The 20,398-nt window shown below is 39.1% G+C and overlaps 1 protein-coding gene across 1 annotated transcript in view; it reads right to left on the bottom strand.

The window, feature by feature from the left end:
* Positions 1–20,398, bottom strand: part of LOC123767801 (thrombospondin type-1 domain-containing protein 7B) — a 1,125,288-nt gene that overhangs the window by 142,574 nt on the left and 962,316 nt on the right. The window contains exons 13-14 of the mRNA XM_069310712.1: positions 2,712–2,912; positions 288–522 (exon numbers count right to left, since the gene is read on the bottom strand). Of these exons, the coding sequence (XP_069166813.1) occupies positions 288–522; positions 2,712–2,912 (436 nt within the window). The remainder of the gene's footprint in view (positions 1–287; positions 523–2,711; positions 2,913–20,398) is intronic.

Below are 20,398 nucleotides of genomic sequence, written 5' to 3' on the forward strand. Positions count from 1 at the left end.
AAAACATATTGTATATCTCTGCATATATAATTTACTTCATTTTGTTTTGCCAAAAAAATCTGCTACCTAAAAGTTAAATATAATTTTGTTTAAAACTGTTTTTTCGAAGCAGCCCTAGAAAAACAGAGAACATTTTTTAATAAAGTGAAACATTAGTTGAAAACATCTATTTTCAACAGATAGTTGAACATCTGTTGAAATATTACTTCTATCGGGCTGTCTGAGGAAAAGTTTAGATATATATATTTTAGTGGAGAAAGTGTGTAATTGTGGGAGGTGTGACCTACCTCGGGTGAGCGAGCACACCATCGTCCCTGGTACAGAGGAGGGCCCTGTACCGCCTCCCCACCCCACACACACCCAGCTCCTGTACTGGTGCTACTGCCACACCCCCGTGTTGCTCCACACCCACCACACACACCGACCATGACCCCGTGGGTGTGGAGTAGAAGTTGTGACAAGGACACTCCTGGCTCTCCATCAGGGAGACGTCCTCACACTCCGGGTTACTCTCACTGCCATCTGTAAGGAGGAAATCAGTACAAAACCCAAAAGACTAAACTATACGAGCATAATCCTAATATCATTATTGTTATGACAAAATAAACTTTCTGGAATGATTTTGCCAGAAGCTGTAAGGCAATACAGAAGCTGTAATTTTACAAGGTCCAAGCCATGACGGAAGTACAGCTTACCACATATTTTCAGTGAAAGACAACAAAAAAACAAAAAAACAAATAAAACAACGACTTACATATATACTTCCGTAGAGCTTCTTGAAGGCATTGATCGCAAAGTCTCATAAAAGTTACTAAATTGTACTTTGTGCCTCAAAATTATAGAGAATTAAAGACTTCGAAAGTATTAGGCGCTAACCCAACATAAGACAACTACACTGTCTGTGAGCAGTTAAGGCTCTACGGTCATTACGTGACAACCACAGCAGTGACACTATCACTGTAAGCCCTGGACTTTACAGTCATAGTGACAACCACAGCAGTGACGCACCATTATTGCCTTGGTGTTGACTCACCATTATTGCCTTGGTGTTGACTCACCATTATTGCCTTGGTGTTGACTCACCATTATTGCCTTGGTGTTGACTCACCATTATTGCCCTGGTGTTGACTCACCATTATTGCCCTGGTGTTGACTCACCATTATTGCCTTGGTGTTGACTCACCATTATTGCACTGGTGTTGACTCATCATTTGTGATAAATAGCCACCTAAGCTAAAATAATGTTGCATATGTATTAGTCATGATGCAAGTATTATTGAACAAAGAGCCCATGGTCCACTTCTGGTTATTTTAAGACCATGCAACCCCTCCCTGAACAGTCTACTTGGTCACCATATATCTACCGTGTTATGATGCCACATAGAACAGAGGTGTCTGTAATGGTTCTTAACACAACACTTAAATAAATCTAAATTTCGTAAACACAATATGGTAATGCTCAAAAATATATATAATACAAAGTTAACTATTTAACCAAATACTTTGGTAAATATGAGTAAATAATCAATGTTTAAAGCGGGCGGGTTCCTGTGCTGGCCCTGAAGCAAGCCATCTAGTGGCAAGCGGTAAGCCAGTCCTTCTCAACACCAAGACTACACCACAGTGTGTGAAGCTGTGTAATATCCAACCGTTTATCACCCTTTGGACCTTGAGTGTGGTGTGCTAACTAAATCACATAAACATAATAAGACACCTTGTTTATAAGTAGAAAGTGCAATGTAGAGTGTATAATACCAGACCTGAGTAGTAATACAGTGAAGCAGACTGTAAGTGGACCACACCAACGCCATTATATAGCCAACAGAGTCCACGATCGCCATTACAACATATCCACACCTTTCATCAGTACTCTACAACATTACAGTGCTTCAGCCCGCCAACAGGGTTAAGAAAGTCTTGAGATACAAGACTGAACATCGGATCTGGATTACTATAAAAATAATCAGCAAGGAGAGTGTGGTGAGATTATCATTCAAAATTTGGATCTATTTTTCCTTACTGCTTGCCCTTGTCATAACCCTCTTTCCTATGCAGACCCATTATACTATGAACTTACGACCTCAAGCAGTTAGAGATATTTGCCAACTGATTAAAAATATCTAGCTAGGTTAATCATTATGTAATACCTTTCAATTGCTTGAAGATAAATTTAGTGACAGACTTCGCAGTAACAAATTTACCTTAATAGTTATAAAGCAACCATTCCTGCCATTATTTAAGTATAGTAATATGTGACAAGAAACCAGAACTATAAGACTAGGCCAAAACAAACAAATAAACGATACCAGTGCATGCTGCAATACAATTAAGGTTTAATTTTACAAGCTGACTGAAATTTATTCATTCTGGAGGTAAATGAACACTTCATCATCACCACTTGTTGGGTCTCCCTCAAAGACACTAGCACCAAGGAGCACTTGTCTCATCAAGGGTTCTATTATTTACTTCCAGCAACCATAAGTCCTAAATACCATTCAGTGGACTAGCTTGTTGAATTTATTATTTTAGGTTAATCTCCTAGATGTAGGAACATTGAGGAGGTCAGTAATAAATTTATCATTATTGTCTTGCAGTAGACCGTCTCAGCATTATCGTCTTGGTGTAAACCATCTTAGCCAAAACTTGTGTCCTGATGGAGGTGTGGCCACGGAGGACATGATATATCTTTCAGGAGTTATAAGAACACTCACCCAGAAGTTGACGTGTCCTGATGGAGGAGTGGCCGCAGGGTGGATGAGTAGGACATACTGTCCATGCTGACCACGACGAGATGACACACGCCTCCTTACATGACACCTGGCACTCAACGCTGCTCTCTGGCACTATGTGGTCCCCAAGTAAGCAGTGGGTGGGCTCTGCCACCTCCCCAGCAGCGTCCACACACTCCACTCCTGTCGGGTAGAATGCTTATAACATCAGCTCCATAATAACTAGCTATCAAGTGAAGACCAGCATAACTTTCACAAGGGGTAACTTTACATTAGACAATATGCACAATATCACAAAACACGTGCCCAAGATATGTACCAATAACCACAGTGAGTGACAGACCGGTTGTTGGGATGTGGATTCGAATGTTTGCTTTGGTTATTGTTGCCCCCTGCAACAACCTGCAAATGCATGCAACTGCACCAACACCAGCAGCCCCCCATGCAGCAAGAGGTCACTTTGCAGGAGTCACAACAGCCAAGCGACAAACAAATGAATGCGCCCCGGAGGCGTGAGCAAGAAGCCAAGGTCCAGATACTCCAGGTGGAGATAAAGGCCACGATGGACTTCTACTGAACAAGCAATACCGGACCTTCCACACTTAGGTCGTTCGCTCTGCAACTTACTTGCAAGCAAATCTAGCAGGTAGGAGATGGAACCTCTCACCGAAATTGCATTCAGTGCTTGAGGCTCTGGGCTGGATCCCAAGCTAACTCAAATTAATGACAATGTCAAGTAACAATTTAAATGAACTTTGAGGGCAGTACTTCAGAATGAGATATGAAATCACAGGCTCGTATATATCCATTTTTACGGTGCCCTCTCCTATTTCTTCTGTTTGCCTGCTTTAAGAGTCATATCAGCTTTCTCTACTGAATTTCTGAGATACAGGGAGTCTGTTGGTATATGCGGCGACGAGATCGTCGCCAGATAAGGGAGAAATTTACATTATAAGTTTCAAGGTAAGGGGAAAGAGGTGCCCAGATACAAATGAAGTAGTACCCCCTACCTGCAGATCCACCATTTTGTAGAAAACGCTAGCCAAGTGCGGATTGGGTGACTTAGGTCACGGGCGACCAATCAGAGCCCGCCGTGACGTCACCGAGTGCCCCAGGCGGCGCCAACGTCAGAGTTGACCTGACTGTTGAGGTGAGAGGACGCGCCTCGGTCTGCTCTCGAGGATTTGAGGCTCTACAAGCCTTTCTCATTGGATTAGAGCTAGCCATCGCAGCCCACCATTATTATTGGAGACTGCGCTTCCGAGAAGCAAGAAGAAGGCAAGTTCATTGAGCAGATTAGTGCCAAACTTGAAGAATCGGTTGGCGACAACGCTAGAGGGGCGGCGCCTGACGCTGAGGGTCTGGAAGGTGTGGCGGGCAGGCCTAGCTGTGACCGGGTCATGTTCACTGAGAATTTAGGAGTGACGACACTGTTCCTAGGGCAAGAAGCAACGCTTTGTGGAAGGGACGAGTGAGTGCATACAGTGATTTGCTCAGTACCCACTGGTGAACCAGGATTGGGATATCTGAAACTCTGTGAATGGTTTGGTAACGAGGCAAAGGCTTCATTACACCTGAGGACCTGTGGTAAGGTAATTATCAAAAGAAGGCACCAAACCGGGAAGGCTATGTTGTGGGAAATTTTTACCCACCATATTTAATAATCATCTTAGAAATGTATAATTTCTATATCATTTCTATATCATATCAAAATCATATCTAAATCGTATCAAAATCATATTAGAATCATTAAAGATTCATTATATAGCTTGATCCTGGATGACAATGTCCACATGAACACGTACACAACAGGGCCCTTTTGATGCCTACGTGACTTTGTACATGATCTCTCAAGGATCCAGAAGCTTCTAGAAGGATTTGTTAATTAAAAAACTATTGGAACATTTATTCAACATCCGGTAGGGATAATATCGAATCCTTAATAAGATTCAGTGGTACTTTCAAATACTACTTATAATCTTTAAATCTTATATCTAATTATATTATAATCACATCTTATCTTAATCATAAGTCTAGATAACTCGTAGCGTGGTCTCGAGCTACGCTACGAGACCAACGTGATCACGCTGCGCTCCTCACTCTAAGCTGTATATCAGCCCTTATACTATTGCCAGATGATGTAGACCGCCACCCACAGGCAGCTAAGTACATGGAGTCCTAGCATGTTATAGCAAAACCAAAGTAACCGACCAAAATCAACTCATTCCATCTCAATTAAGTTTCAAAACATTCCTCTACGGCTGTGAGTACCAGTGCCTGCTGCCGCTACCGCGCTGCCTGACGCAAGTTTCTTCACAACATATACCCCCAGTCCATTCTAACCAATCATGTCTCCTAAACATGGGGCTGTGCAGAGAAAGAAGGACAACAAACCCCTTAACAAGGCAACCATCCCGGCCAACTTAAACAATATTCGTGTTTCTCCGTCTGGAAGCTCTGGGGTCCAGGGCAGCGGTGCTGCCCTCCCCTCCACCCCTTTGAGCAAGGGAGCAGAGACATCTCAACCCTCTCCTATGGACATGCTAGCATCCCACTAAAGCAACTCAAGCGAGCTTCCGGTCCCTCACCGGAATTCTATAACTGGGCCGAGAATCAGTGGTTCAAAAAGTTGTGCCAAGTCCTCGAGTCTCAAAATGCTATCATCTTGAGTCTTCTTAATGAGAATCTAGCGATCCGCGCTAATCTCCAACAACAACAACAAGAAATAACCCTCCTCCGCGAGGAAATTAGAAACTGCAAGGCAAGCCAAGACCAACTACAGCATGATTTAAATGATCTCCGTGAGGAAAGCAACCTTCTGAAAACTGATGAAGCCATTAAAAAACAGGAGGAAGCCCGCAACAAAATGACTGCATGTATCAGTACATTTTCAGCCAAGCGTTCTGTCTCCCAGGATGAACAAGACCAGCAAAAGCTGCTAGACTCTGTTATAGTGTCGTCCCAAGATATACCTGTGGAACATGATGGTGAAAACTGTGTCGAAATAGCTCTGGATCTCATAAAAGACAAATTGCAGATTCTAAACAAATCTGACGTTATTGCTGCCTACAGAGTAGGCAAAAAGAATCCAAGTCAAAACCAACGGAAAATTCGCCTGAAGCTGTCTTCCCAGTTCACGAAATCCAATCTAGTCCGGACAGCTGTAGCCCAACGGACGGGATTATACATCAACGAGTGCTTGACTAGGAACAGACAGCACCTCCTCTACCGCCTGCGTCAAATCCGTCAAAAAAACCCAGATGCGATTCATCAGTGCTTCGTTAGAGATGGACTGATAAAGGTGAGAAAAACCGCAGAGGGCAAAATGTTCACTATTACTAAAGAAGAGAACCTCAACGCTTTCCTCTCCCAATGTGGTCTGTCTCAGCTCATTATCACTCCCAGTGAATTAACTTAATTAACCCCCTGTCAACTAGTGGGGCTAGGTTTCCTAAGTCTCATTGTTTCATTTTCTGACTTAATTTTTAACTTACTCTTAACTAGTCATTTACTGAAATTTTTTAATTGAGTGCATAAATAGTTCTTCAGGTCTTATTAATTATACAGTCATAACTGAACTATTTATAATTAATAATCATTAGCTTAACTTTGCCTATGCTTATTATTCAACTTTTCTTTGATTCCATTTATTACCTAGGTTGCCTAGCCTCGCCATGCTCCCTTACTCCATTGTACCCCTGGCTTTGCCTGTATCTCAAATTGCAAATTGTTACTTACAGTGTACCTGAGAGTACTTGTAAGCAATCTACCTCATTTTTCATTTTTGCTCAATTTGTTTTTGTATTGCTTAGTCTTGTTTATATTTTTGTTTTGTATTTCTATATCTTGTGTTTTGTATAGTCATGTTTATATGTTTTTTCGTTAATCTCATTTATTACCTAGGATGCATAGCCTAGCCATACTCCCTTACTCCATTGTACCCCTGTAAGCCCCTTTTGAGTTTGCTTTGTTCTGTATTGTGTACATCTTTTTCCCTATTTTATAGCTTATTTCTACCTTGTTATTTGCCTTTCTTCCCTTGTTTTTCCTGCAATCAGCTTTTTTTATGCAGACAAGTATAGACCCTGAACTTAACCTCTTATCCACTATCTATGACAATTATCACGTTAATGATCTAAATTGCAGATATTTTGCAGCACATGATGTAAACAATGTATTAACTCATAATCACAATATCTCTGTAATCAATTTGAACGTTAGATCCCTAGGTAAACACTTCGATGATGTTAGTGCCTTGATTGAAGCTATTGACAACAAATTCTCTTTTATTATACTTACTGAAACATGGTTGAAAGAGGATACTACTCAGCTCTTTAACATGCCTAACTACTCAGCAATTCACAACTGTCGTCAAATTCAGAGAGGTGGTGGCACTGCTCTTTACTACCACCAAGAACTAACATGCTTAAAAGAAATTAGAACCAGAGACTGCTATGGGGAGTATATCTTCGCCAGCTTCAGAGTCAAGGGTGCCGAGTCTGTCCTGACTGTGGGTGCAGTTTATAGAATTCCTAACACTGATGTGTCCGAATTCAACTTAAACCTTAGAAATCTAATACTTGATAACAGACTGAACAAAAACCACCTAATTATCGCAGGGGACTTTAATATTGACCTCTGCGAGCCTGAACACCCCACTGCTGTTAGCTTCCTCAACTGTATGAATTCCTGCTTCCTCATACCCTTAATCACTAGACCTACTAGAATCACTGATAGCACTGCCACGACGCTCGATCACATCTGGACAAACATAACCTCTCCGCTTACTTCAGGTATAATCACCGATAGCACTACAGATCATTACCCCACATTTCTCTTAACTAACATTAGCAAACCACCTCTTGAGTCAAGAGTGATACGTTTTAGACTGCACAATGAAACTGCTATAGACAATTTTATAACTGCTGCTGATAATGTCAACTGGGAGTCCGAGTTAGGTAACATAGTGGACATCAACCTTGCAGTACAATCTTTTCTTCAAAAAACTCTTAGCCTTTATAATACCGACTGTCCTATGCTTACAAAACAAGTCACAACCAAAAGGCTTAACAATCCCTGGCTTACAAAGGGAATACTTAAATCTATTAATAAAAAACATGACCTTGAGAAGAAGTATAGGTTAGGAATTGTCTCCAAAGAATTCTCAAAGAATTACTCATTATTGCTGTCTAAGATAATTAGACGAGCCAAAACTAAATACTACGAAGATAAATTTACCCAAATAAAGAGCAACATTAAACAAACTTGGAGAACAATTTCTCAAATATTGGGATCAAAGAAGTCTTTAAATAACAAACTGACTCTCCTGTCTAATAACGATGGTCAGCTTTCAGCCTCTGATTCTGCTACTGAGTTCAATAGGTTCTTCTCTTCCATTGGTTCATCCCTTGCAAATGATATTCCATCTTCCAGTACAGACATTAATGACTATCTTTCAGGTAACTATCCACAGTCTCTGTACCTAAAGCCTATTAATTCCACTGACGTCAATGAGATAATCCTTTCCCTTAAAACCAAGTCTGGTGCCCTTGAGGAGATACCAACTTTAATTTACAAAAAAGCCTCCAGATCTTTAGCCCCTGCTATTGCTTTGCTCTTCAACAAGTCACTTGAACTCCAAACCTTCCCAGACATTCTAAAAAAAGCGAGAGTAACGCCTGTCCACAAATGTGGTAATCTCACAGATGTTAACAACTACAGACCTATATCTATCCTGCCAAACTTGTCAAAAAATTTTGAAAAACTAATCTATAAGCAGCTTTACTCATATCTAGCCAAACTCAATATACTTAGCCCTTGCCAATATGGCTTCAGACCCAAAAAAAGCACTAACGATGCACTTATTAGTATGCTTAACTCGATTCATACAGCTCTTGATAAAAATGAGTTCTCTGTTGGGTTGTTTGTGGACCTGCGTAAAGCTTTTGACACTGTCAACCACCAAAACCTTCTTCTTAAATTACATCATTATGGAGTCAGAGGACACTCCCTACAATACCTCAAATCCTACCTTACTGACAGGCTCCAATATGTTTCTGTGAATAATACAATTTCTCCCACCCTACCCATCAACATTGGTGTTCCCCAGGGCAGCATACTTGGCCCTCTCCTCTTTCTCATCTACATTAATGACCTTCCAAATGCCTCCCAACACCTCAAACCAATTCTATTTGCTGACGACACAACCTTCATTTACTCCAGTCCTGATCCCCTTGCTCTAAATGCCACAGTAAATACTGAGCTAAATAAAGTCCATCTGTGGCTAACTGCCAACAAACTCACCCTTAACATTGACAAAACCTTTTATATTCTGTTTGGCAATAAATCCTCTAATCAAATAAATCTCAAAATAAACAATACCCAAATTTGTAACAAATTAGATGGCAAATTCCTTGGCATTCTCATTGACCACAAGCTTAATTTCCAGGGACACATTCTAAACATATCAAAAAAAGTTTCAAAAACTGTGGGCATTCTTTCTAAGATCAGATATTATGTACCACACCCTGCCCTGGTGACTCTCTATTACTCCCTTATCTATCCATATCTCAACTATGGTATTTGTGCTTGGGGCTCTACTACCCAAAATCACTTACGTCCTCTAATTACTCAACACAAAGCTGCTATTAGGACAATATCCAATTCTGGCCCCAGACACCACTCGGTACCCCTACTTAAATCTCTGAATATGTTAGACATTAAGTCACTGCACATTCTCTCATGTGTATTATACATATATAAAACGCTAAACTATAATGCCAATCCTGATCTCAAAAGCTTCATAGAAGGTTGTATCAGAACCCATGAGCATCACACCAGAAATAAATACAGTTTTGATATTCCTAGAGTACGACTTAATCAAACTAGAAATGCTCTACAAATCAAGGGGCCCAGAATGTGGAATGACCTTCCCAACCATGTTAAAGACTGTACCTCTCTCAACCAGTTTAAGTTAAAAGCGAAGCTATACCTAATAAATTCCCTGTAACCTACCTTACCCTTCTATTGTCAACCAATGTCTGTTTTTTTCTTTAAAGAGCGATGTTTGTGGACATAATTGTATTTGTGCTGCTTTTTCATCTATGTTTTCTTTTCTTGTTTTCATTCTACTCATTATGCTCAATTCGTATTAAGCTTGTCATTTAAGTTTATCATGCCCGAAACGCTTTGCGTAATAGTGGCTTTAGGCATTGTATGTACTAGCTATACCTATAAGTTAAACAATCCTTGTAAATATTTATTGTATGTATGTACCTTACCTAAATAAAATTGTATTGTATTGTATTGTATTGTACTGTAAAAATAATCAATCAATATTCATAGAAGGCTACCGTGCTCAGAGAGCATGGTAGGGCGATGGGGGGGGGAGTGAAGCGCCCACCAACAAAGCCCGAGGGCACTTCGCGTTTGTTTACAACTGAGTGAACAAGTGACTGATCCTTAGCGAACATTACCAGCTCAAGGACACCTTATCTAATATTTTTATCGCCAGTGAACACTCTCTAGAACTGGGGGAGTACCTGGACAATATCTACAAGGAAAATCCTAGAACATTTATATAAAATAAGAGTATATAGTGGAGATCACGGTGACACGGTTTCCTCCACCTTCATTCTTTATCTTTATCAACTCATTCTTCTGCAACAGCAGGGACAATCACGTAGCAACGCTACCAGATCATCAAACAGCAATGCTGTAGCAAAATATAGTGCCTAAACTCGACAAGAGAGTTAATCAGTCTGGCAAACTTGTCAGACAGGCACCCGGCTACAGATAAGTATATTGAAGTTTATTACAGTAGCGTATTAGTTGGCCAATTGTATGCTTGTATAACTTTAATATTCTATAAATCTGTCTGTCGGTAATAAAGCGAGGCAAAGCCTCATTCATCGGTACGTTTATTAAAATTGTAGTGTAGCTGTGAATATTATCCAGCACTAGACTCGTGAGTGTCCATTGTGTCAGAAAAGAATTCAGCCTCAATAAGTAAAAACCTCACAAGTGTCCATAGTGTTGGAAAAGATTCAGTCAAGCTAACTGTATCTTAAAATGAATAAATACATTGCATATATACTTGAATATATAAATTAAGTTATCAATTGCTTGCTTAGTTATTTTTTAAGTTATCATATAAGTTCATTTAATTGAATGATTTCTAGTACTTAGTTAACAGTATTTAGACTACATTTAAGGTCATTTATTATACTTTTACAATTTAATTTGTTGTTTATAGTATAAGTACATATTGGCTGTTAATAGTTATGGTGCTAGGTTAGACTATGTATGTTTAAATCCCTGATTTAAACAGAGCCAGTGTTCAGTCAGATAACTGAATTTATTAAATCTTATCCTTGTATAAAATACAAGCTGATGTGAGATCCCTGTCTACAGGTGGACTGAAACTTCTATCAACAAAGTCATTCACCCCACCTGTCCCTTACAGCCCACAATCTGTCATTAGGAAAAGAGGGGCTAGGATTTACAACCCTAGCTAGAGACTTTAGTTGAATTAATTTGCAGACAGTAATTTTTTAATTTAGTTCAGTATAAGTCCCTGGTAGTCTCCTCTTATATCAATCCCAGCAGGTTTTTCCCACATTAATGGTCCTTCGAACCTAGATAATAATGGTCCTTTGTACCTAGATATTTATGATCATTCGTTTACCGAATATTTCAATGCCAAATACATAAGAAACTTCTTGATTTTGCATTGGAATAATTCTTACATAATCTAGCCTAACCTAGCTATCAGCCAATATTTATCATAGCTATATATCTAAGTAAGCAAATAGTTTGCAGTGGCTTAAGCCACCATATCCATTATCAAGTAAGCATTCATAGCATACTGATACTGTTCAGTGTGAAGAAACCACAGTAATTAAGTATATCAGTGTCAAAGACACAACTGCATCTTAATCATATTATTACCTACCTCACTTGTGGTAACATTACATGCATATTTAAGTGTATTATCTAGCATTATCTCTAATCTACTGATTTTCAGAGCTGCTCATTACATAATATTCTTTAAAAAAGTGTTATCATCACTGTAAGAGCATTTCATTACAATCTAACTATAATCAACTATATCATACCCTATTACAGGTAAAACCAGTAGACATTCTACTGTATTTTATCAAGCAACTATTAGGGTAACAGATCTTGTAATAACTTTGCAAAAATAGTGCCATTTACTATTTTTAAAAAATTATTACAGGATTTACCAACTTGGTGCATTCGTGCATTCGGGTCACAAATCAAATTATTACAGTACTTTTGAAAATTGGACACCTGCTACAACCAGATTCCAGGGAGGAAATGAAGGACGATCTTTGGAATCATTATCTAAGTAGACAGGAAAGCTCATTTATCAAAATACATTAACATCAAACATATTCATCAGAAAAAAGAGAAAAATCTCGGAATCTCCGAAACTCGGAAAAAGTCAAAATGGCTAACAGCATTCCACCTGCAGCTGAAACAGAAAAGAAAAGGACACAAAGTGTCTAAAAAAATCACTTGAATCTACAGCCTACAGACCATTTAAATCAGGTGATAGACAAATGTCATCATCACTTGGCTACAAAAGTCTACAATTGGGGATTAAGACCAATCTTAATCTCACATCACAATCTGAAAGGCTAACAGCCCATTGACAATGTCAATACAAATATTATCATCCATCTAAGATAACTATCTTAATCCAAGAAAATAGTCTTGATCATCTAATCTCATGCTTTCACTGGAGTGAAAGCAGCCTCAGAAAATCTGAAGTTAATCAAGCATCTCAAAGAGACTTACTTAATAGAAAAGGCAAAGCCGAGAAAAAAGAAAAAGCAAAATGCTTCATCACATCATGAATAATGTAGATACACATTATTACAGATACAATTCATCCTTTAAGGAAATCCTTGGAGGAGTACAAGTGTTACATGCTTGTATGACCTACTTGCATGTAATTACTTACCTACAAGTTTTACATACTTGTAACAACATCTTATCACAAAGCCAAATCTTTGATGGACTTCGAGCTTACGTACAAAGATTACGTACTAAAAACCAAGGCAGGGAACACCAGTGAAATTCCGTCCATTGTGTACAAGAGAGCCTCCCATGCCCTTGCCCCACCCATAGCACTACTGTTCAACAAATCTATAGAGTATCACACCTTCCCTGATATCCTCAAAAAAGCAAGAGTAACGCCAGTCCATAAAGGAGGCAATCCGGTGGACATAAACAATTATAGACCAATATCAAATCTACCCATTCTATCAAAAATATTTGAAAAAATTATTTACAAACAGCTCTATTCCTACCTCGTAAAATTCGACATACTCAGCCCCTGCCAGTTTGGCTTCCGGTCCCAAAAGAGCACCAATGATGCAATCATTAGTCTCCTTGGCATTATCTACTCAGCCCTTGACAAAAATGAATTTCCGATTGGACTCTTCATTGACCTAAGAAAAGCCTTTGATACTGTTAATCACAACTACCTCTTACTTAAACTCCAGCATTATGGAATCCGAGGCCTTGCCCTTGACTACATCCGATCCTATCTTAGTGACAGACACCAATATGTAACCATCAATGATACAACTTCTTCCACTCTACCAATTACCGTTGGAGTGCCACAGGGCAGCATCTTAGGACCTCTTCTATTTCTTATATATATAAACGATCTGCCTAATGTCTCTAATATTCTCAAACCTATATTGTTTGCTGACGATACTACCCTTATCTACTCAAACCTCAACCCACATACACTAAATAATGTTGTGAATAATGAATTAAAAAAAAGTCCACTTATGGATGTCAACGAACAAACATTAAACATCGAAAAGACTTACTACATCTTATTTGGAAGCAAATCATCAAATGCAATTCAGCTACAGATAGACAACATTAACATCAGTAATAAAAATGATGGCAAGTTTCTTGGCCTATTCCTAGACAAGAGACTCAACTTCAGCACCCACATTCAACACATAACTAAGAAAGTCTCTAAGACAGTTGGTATACTCTCCAAAATCAGATATTATGTTCCTAACTCTGCTCTCCTCTCACTATATTATGCACTAATCTATCCCTATCTTAATTATGGTATCTGTGCATGGGGGTCTACCACTGCAAACCACCTTAAGCCCATCATCACTCAGCAAAAATCTGCTATCAGAATAATAACTAACTCTGCTTTCAGACAACACTCAGCTCCCTTGTTTAAATCCCTAAACTTGCTAAATATTAACTCCCTCCACACATTCTCTTGTGTCAACTACATTTAAAAAACCCTGTTCTTAAATGCAAACCATGCTCTGAAACTCTCCCTGGACAGATGTAATAGGACCCATTATCACCACACCAGAAATAAATATCTCTTTGATATCCCCAGGGTCAAACTTAATCTGTGTAAACACTCTATGCAAATTAAGGGACCTAGTCTATGGAACTCACTCCCTAGTGAATTGAAAAACTGTAAAACTTTTGCCTTATTTAAAAGCAAAACCAAAAAGTACCTAACTTCATCTGTTTAGTTTCCTACACTGAGCTTTAAATTTGCTCTGTACCTAGTGTTACCCAATCTCCTAATTTTTATGTAATATCAAACAACCTTATCATTGTGTTCATTGCTGTCTTCTTTTATGTGCTAGCCATATGCTGTATTGTGACTACCAATTTTTGTCAACTACCATTCAAGCTGTCATTGCAATCAATCTTATATTGTTTCTGCTGTATTGTGCCTACCAATTTGTTGTCAACTACCATTTTAAGCTGTCATTGCAATCAATCATAGCTACCTATGTGCTTTAATATACTGTACCTATAATTTTCTCTCATCTTTTTTTTTCATTCCATGTAATCTGTTATCATTTTTTTGTCTATAAATTTTGCAAGTATTTACCTCCTTAAAATTTTCTTAGATTAAGGACCTGCCCGAAACGCTGCGCGTGCTAGTGGCTTTACAAGACTGTAATTACCATATTTGTATCCTCACATTCCTTATGTACATTCTTGTATATGCATAAATAAATAAATAAAGATTACGAAGCCGAAGAAAACTTAGATCTCAAGAAAAAATCCCCAAAAGTGAATCCACGGACAAAAACAAAAATGTCCAAAATGGCAGTCAAAAATCAAGGCAACAAAACTCCTCTTCTGCAAAGTGGAAACAGAATAATGTTGGCTCTTATGCTATATCCCCCACAGTTAACAGAACTGTAGGAAACCAAGCTCCTAAGACAGATAAGACAAAAGGAGCTACAAGTGCCCCAAAATGTTTATTCTGTCAAGAAGCACATAGCATTTATCAATGCACAGTTTATGAAGGCTGTGCCAGTCGAATCGATCGACTGAAATCTCTGAACAGGTGCATCCGTTGTCTACGGAAGCACGATACAAGTGAGTGTAACACTCAATTGCGGAACTGCCAATATTGTCATAAAAGTGTACATCACACAGCACTCTGTGGTGATATTAACACTCAATCCAGATCACAGACTTCCAATAATCAACCTGCATCTCAGGCAAAGCCCAAAGATGATAATACCACAACAGCCGTACAATTCTGTACAGTAATGAGCAATGTCAACGACTTGGATACAGAAATTGTTACAACAGCCATATTGCCTACTGCACAGCTAGAACTATGCAATCAAGGAATTTGTATTGCAACTAGAGGCTTTTTTGATCAAGGGTCACAGAAAACCTTTATCAGTAAAAAGATGGCAGAAGATTTACAACTTAAATCTTCAAAACAAGTATCTACCTCCATATCAGGGTTTTTTACTAATTCTGGTCGTAGAACCTTTCCAGTAGTAAAACTCAATGTCTGTCTAGGTACATCCCAAAGGACAGTAGAAGCCATAGTAGTTGATAAAATTCCTACTGAAATGGAAGTGACTGGTCTGACAGCCACAATTGAATTCCTAAAAGAAAAAGGAATACAATTAGCAGATCCTCTGCTTGATTCTGACTACATAGAGGATATCGGAATCCTGATTGGAGCTGACTACTATCATCGATTCATTCTGGGATCAGAAGAATCTATGGGTATGAATATACTCAAATCAGCAGGAGGCATATTGATGACAGGACCTATACTAGATCTTGAACCTTCAACTCCTGAAAAATCACATCATACAGAAACTGTAATAGTGGCATGACTAGGCAAAGAACAGTCACCACTTAAAATCCCCCACATGATTGATGATGGATTGGAATCTGTACATCAGTTGTGGGAACTTGATGCCATAGGAATAATTCCTGAACAACCAAGTCCTGATGATGTCTGTGCATACAATCAATACTTAGAAACCGTACAGTACCATGATGGACAGTACTGGGTAAGGCAACCATGGAAAATCAATCATAAAACCTTACCTACCAATTATCACATGGCTTACAGTCAATTTAAATCACAATTAGCAAAGCTGAGAAAAAGGCCTGAGCATTTAAAACTCTATCATGAGATTATTGCTCAACAATTAAAGAATAAATTCATCGAAGTCGTGAAACATGACAATAAGAAAACAGGCCATTTTTTACCTCACATGGCTGTAATGAGAGAATCAAAAACGACTCCTTTACGGATAGTTTTTAATTGTAGCTCTAAATCAGGACCCCAAGGAACCAGTCTAAATGATTGTTTGCAAACAGGTCCAAGTCTAACTCAGAAATTGTATGACATACTGTTGAAGTTTAGACTTAACAAATATGCGTATTCAGCAGATATAAGTAAGGCCTTTCTCAGAGTTGGCTTGCAGGAAGAAGATAGAGACTTCACTAAGTTTCTATGGGTAGAGAACCCAGAAGATGTCAATAGTCCTGTAGTGACTTTCAGATTCTCATCAGTTCTTTTTGGCGCGACAAGCAGTCCATTTCTATTGCAAGCAACTCTAGATACTCATCTGAAGAAATCATCAAGTCCCTGTAAGACTGAAATCAGTCAAAATCTATATGTAGATAATTTTCAAGGGACAGTTAACAGTACTACTGAACTGTTACAATTATATCAAGAGGCCAACAAGGAGCTACAAGGTGCCAACAAGCCACTACAATCTTGGGCCTCTAATAATGCAACATTGAATAATCAAATAGCAAGAGATTACCCTGAATATCACGTACCAGAACCACAAAAGGTGTTAGGTATGGATTGGGATTTAATCTCGGACACAATCTCGATCAAATCCGTGCCAGTAAATTACAACATCACTACAAAAAGGGATTTGCTTTCACAAGTTAGCAAAGTATTCGACCCACTTGGTCTACTAAATCCTTTGACTATCAAGTGGCGTTTATTGGTGCAAGAAGCATGGAAGGCTAAGGTTGGTTGGGATGATCCACTACCAATCCAGTTACAAAAAGCTTGGATGGAAGTGGCTCAAGAACAAACTTTAGTTGAAAAGATAATCTTTCCGAGACACATAGTTGAGGAAAATGAAGAAGTATCACTACATGTATTCGCAGACTCGTCAGCCAAAGCTTTTTGAGCTTGTGCTTACTTAGTGACTTCTAATCAATCATATCTTATCACCTCTAAGGCCAGAGTCGCTCCATTAAAAAAGAGGACTTTGCCTCAGATGGAACTAACAGCACTTCTAACTGGCACACGCTTAGCAGTACATATCAAACAAGTCTTGTCTAACATGAACATCAAAGATGTCATAATATGGTCTGACAATGAAGCTGTCTTACAATGGGTACGAAACGACAACTGTCCAACTCCATATGTAAAAAATCGCGTCTCGGAAATTAAAGAAATTTCCGCAGGCTTTCAATTGTTGCATGTACCAACAAAGGATAATCCAGCTGATCTTTTATCAAGAGGTATGACATTTAAACAGTTTGCAAAGGCAGATATTTGGTTTCATGGGCCTCGATGGTTAGTGAATGGTAGTTGGCCTGAACAAAAGCCACACGTCATTACGACACAAACCATAACTACCACCAGGCAGCAAGCTCAAATATCAGTCTTGGATTATACTCGTTACTCCTCGCTCATCATATTAATCAATGTAACACAGAACGTGTTTCATTATCTCAGGAAAAAAGGTATAAAATACACTTTTCCAGATGCACTTATCTATTGGGTAAGACAAGCCCAGAGAGAAACTTATGGGAATAACTATGAAAATCTTCCTCATAAGTTAAAACACAATCTCGGTCTGTGGATAGACCAAGAAAATCACAACATTCTGCGTTGTGGAGGGAGACTTAAACACGCAGATATCAATCTAGATACCGTGCATCCATGGCTTTTACCAAAAAATCATTGGATCACCAGGTTGATTGTGTTACATACACATCAACAAATCATCAAACATGGAGGAGTGTTAGACACACTCACACAAATCAGACAGCAGTACTGGATTCCTCAGGGAAGACAGTCAGTCAAATCAATCTTGAAGAATTGCATGATATGCCGAAGGTACGATGCAAGAACTTGCTCTTATCCAGGGCCACCACCCCTGCCAAAGGAACGAGTGGTCCATCTACAACCTTTCGAAACGACAGGAGTAGATTATACAGGAGCAATATATCTAACAGGGACTGCAGATAAGCAACCTATCAAGGCATACATCTGTCTGTTCACCTGTGCTACCACCAGGGCAGTACATCTAGAGGTAACACCCGATATGACTGCTCAATCATTTATTCAAGCTTTCCGCAGATTCGCAGCATGCCGATCATGCCCTAAGCTGATGATTTCAGATAACGGAGCAAACTTGGTAGCTGGAGAAGCATGTCTATGGGAAATCTGTTCCCATCCTGCAGTTACTTCCACACTGGAACAGCGTCATTGCAGATGGAAATTTATCCCTCCGAGAGCCCCATGGCACGGAGGATTTTATGAACGGTTAATAGGAACTGTAAAAAGATCCTTGAGAAAATCTCTACACCGTCAGAAAATCAATCTTCAAGAACTCCAGACAGTAATCACGGAAATAGAATCAAGGGTGAATAACCGGCCGTTGACTTACTTGTCTGAGGATCCTACTCAACATGAGCCATTAAGTCCTGCCCACCTAATGTATGGAAGACTTTTGACTCCAGTGCCATCTCTAGTGGATGATGAGATCAGAGATCCCTCATATGTGGGTCAGAGCGAGTTGGTTCAGGGGTATAAGCATCTGTCCAGCATAATCCAAAAATGGAATGATGTTTGGACAAAAGAATATCTTACATCTCTACGAGAACATCACTATGGGGCCAATGTCCCACATAATATAGCTAATCTCCAACCTGGCGATATTGTCTTGGTAGACAGTGATGGCCCTAGGGCTGACTGGCCATTAGGTAAAGTTGTCTCAGTCCATCCAGATAGTCAGGGGATTTTGAGAATAGTCAAAATCCTGTCTAAAGGAACAACTTCCCTGAAGACATTGGACAAACTCATCCACATGGAATCAGTGAGCCAGCTGCAGTTAGATCCTGAGAGACCTCAAGACACTCTAACTCCACAAGACCCACAGACTCCTAACAGACACAATCGTCCACAATGGACAGCAGCACAAAAGTGCAAGCAAAATTTGCACTTGTATTATCAATCCAATGGAGAGTAAATAAATACATATGGTTACAATTGTCCTAAGTATTGGAATCTGTGCCAGTTCTCTCCCTCTGGAAGATGTGGGAAATTTTTACCCACCATATTTAATAATCATCTAAGAAATGTATAATTTCTATATCATTTCTATATCATATCAAAATCATATCTAAATCGTATCAAAATCATATTAGAATCATTAAAGATTCATTATATAGCTTGATCCTGGATGACAATGTCCACATGAACACGTACGCAACAGGGCCCTTTTGATGCCTACGTGACTTTGTACATGATCTCTCAAGGATCCAGAAGCTTCTAGAAGGATTTGTTAATTAAAAAACTATTGGAACATTTATTCAACATCCGGTAGGGATAATATCGAATCCTTAATAAGATTCAGTGGTACTTTCAAATACTACTTATAATCTTTAAATCTTATATCTAATTATATTATAATCACATCTTATCTTAATCATAAGTCTAGACTGTAAAAATAATCAATCAATATTCATAGAAGGCTACCGTGCTCAGAGAGCATGGTAGGGCGATGGGGGGGAGTGAAGCGCCCACCAACAAAGCCCGAGGGCACTTCGCGTTTGTTTACAACTGAGTGAACAAGTGACTGATCCTTAGCGAACATTACCAGCTCAAGGACACCTTATCTAATATTTTTATCGCCAGTGAACACTCTCTAGAACTGGGGGAGTACCTGGACAATATCTACAAGGAAAATCCTAGAACATTTATATAAAATAAGAGTGCATAGTGGAGATCACGGTGACACGGTTTCCTCCACCTTCATTCTTTATCTTTATCAACTCATTCTTCTGCAACAGCAGGGACAATCACGTAGCAATGCTACCAGATCATCAAACAGCAACGCTGTAGCAAAATATAGTGCCTAAACTCGACAAGAGAGTTAATCAGTCTGGCAAACTTGTCAGACAGGCACCCGGCTTCAGATAAGTATATTGAAGTTTATTACAGTAGCGTATTAGTTGGCCAATTGTATGCTTGTATAACTTTAATATTCTATAAATCTGTCTGTCGGTAATAAAGCAAGGCAAAGCCTCATTCATCGGTACGTTTATTAAAATTGTAG

This window comes from Procambarus clarkii, chromosome 67, assembly GCF_040958095.1.
Source record: "Procambarus clarkii isolate CNS0578487 chromosome 67, FALCON_Pclarkii_2.0, whole genome shotgun sequence".
Classification (NCBI taxonomy): Eukaryota; Metazoa; Arthropoda; class Malacostraca; order Decapoda; family Cambaridae; genus Procambarus; species Procambarus clarkii.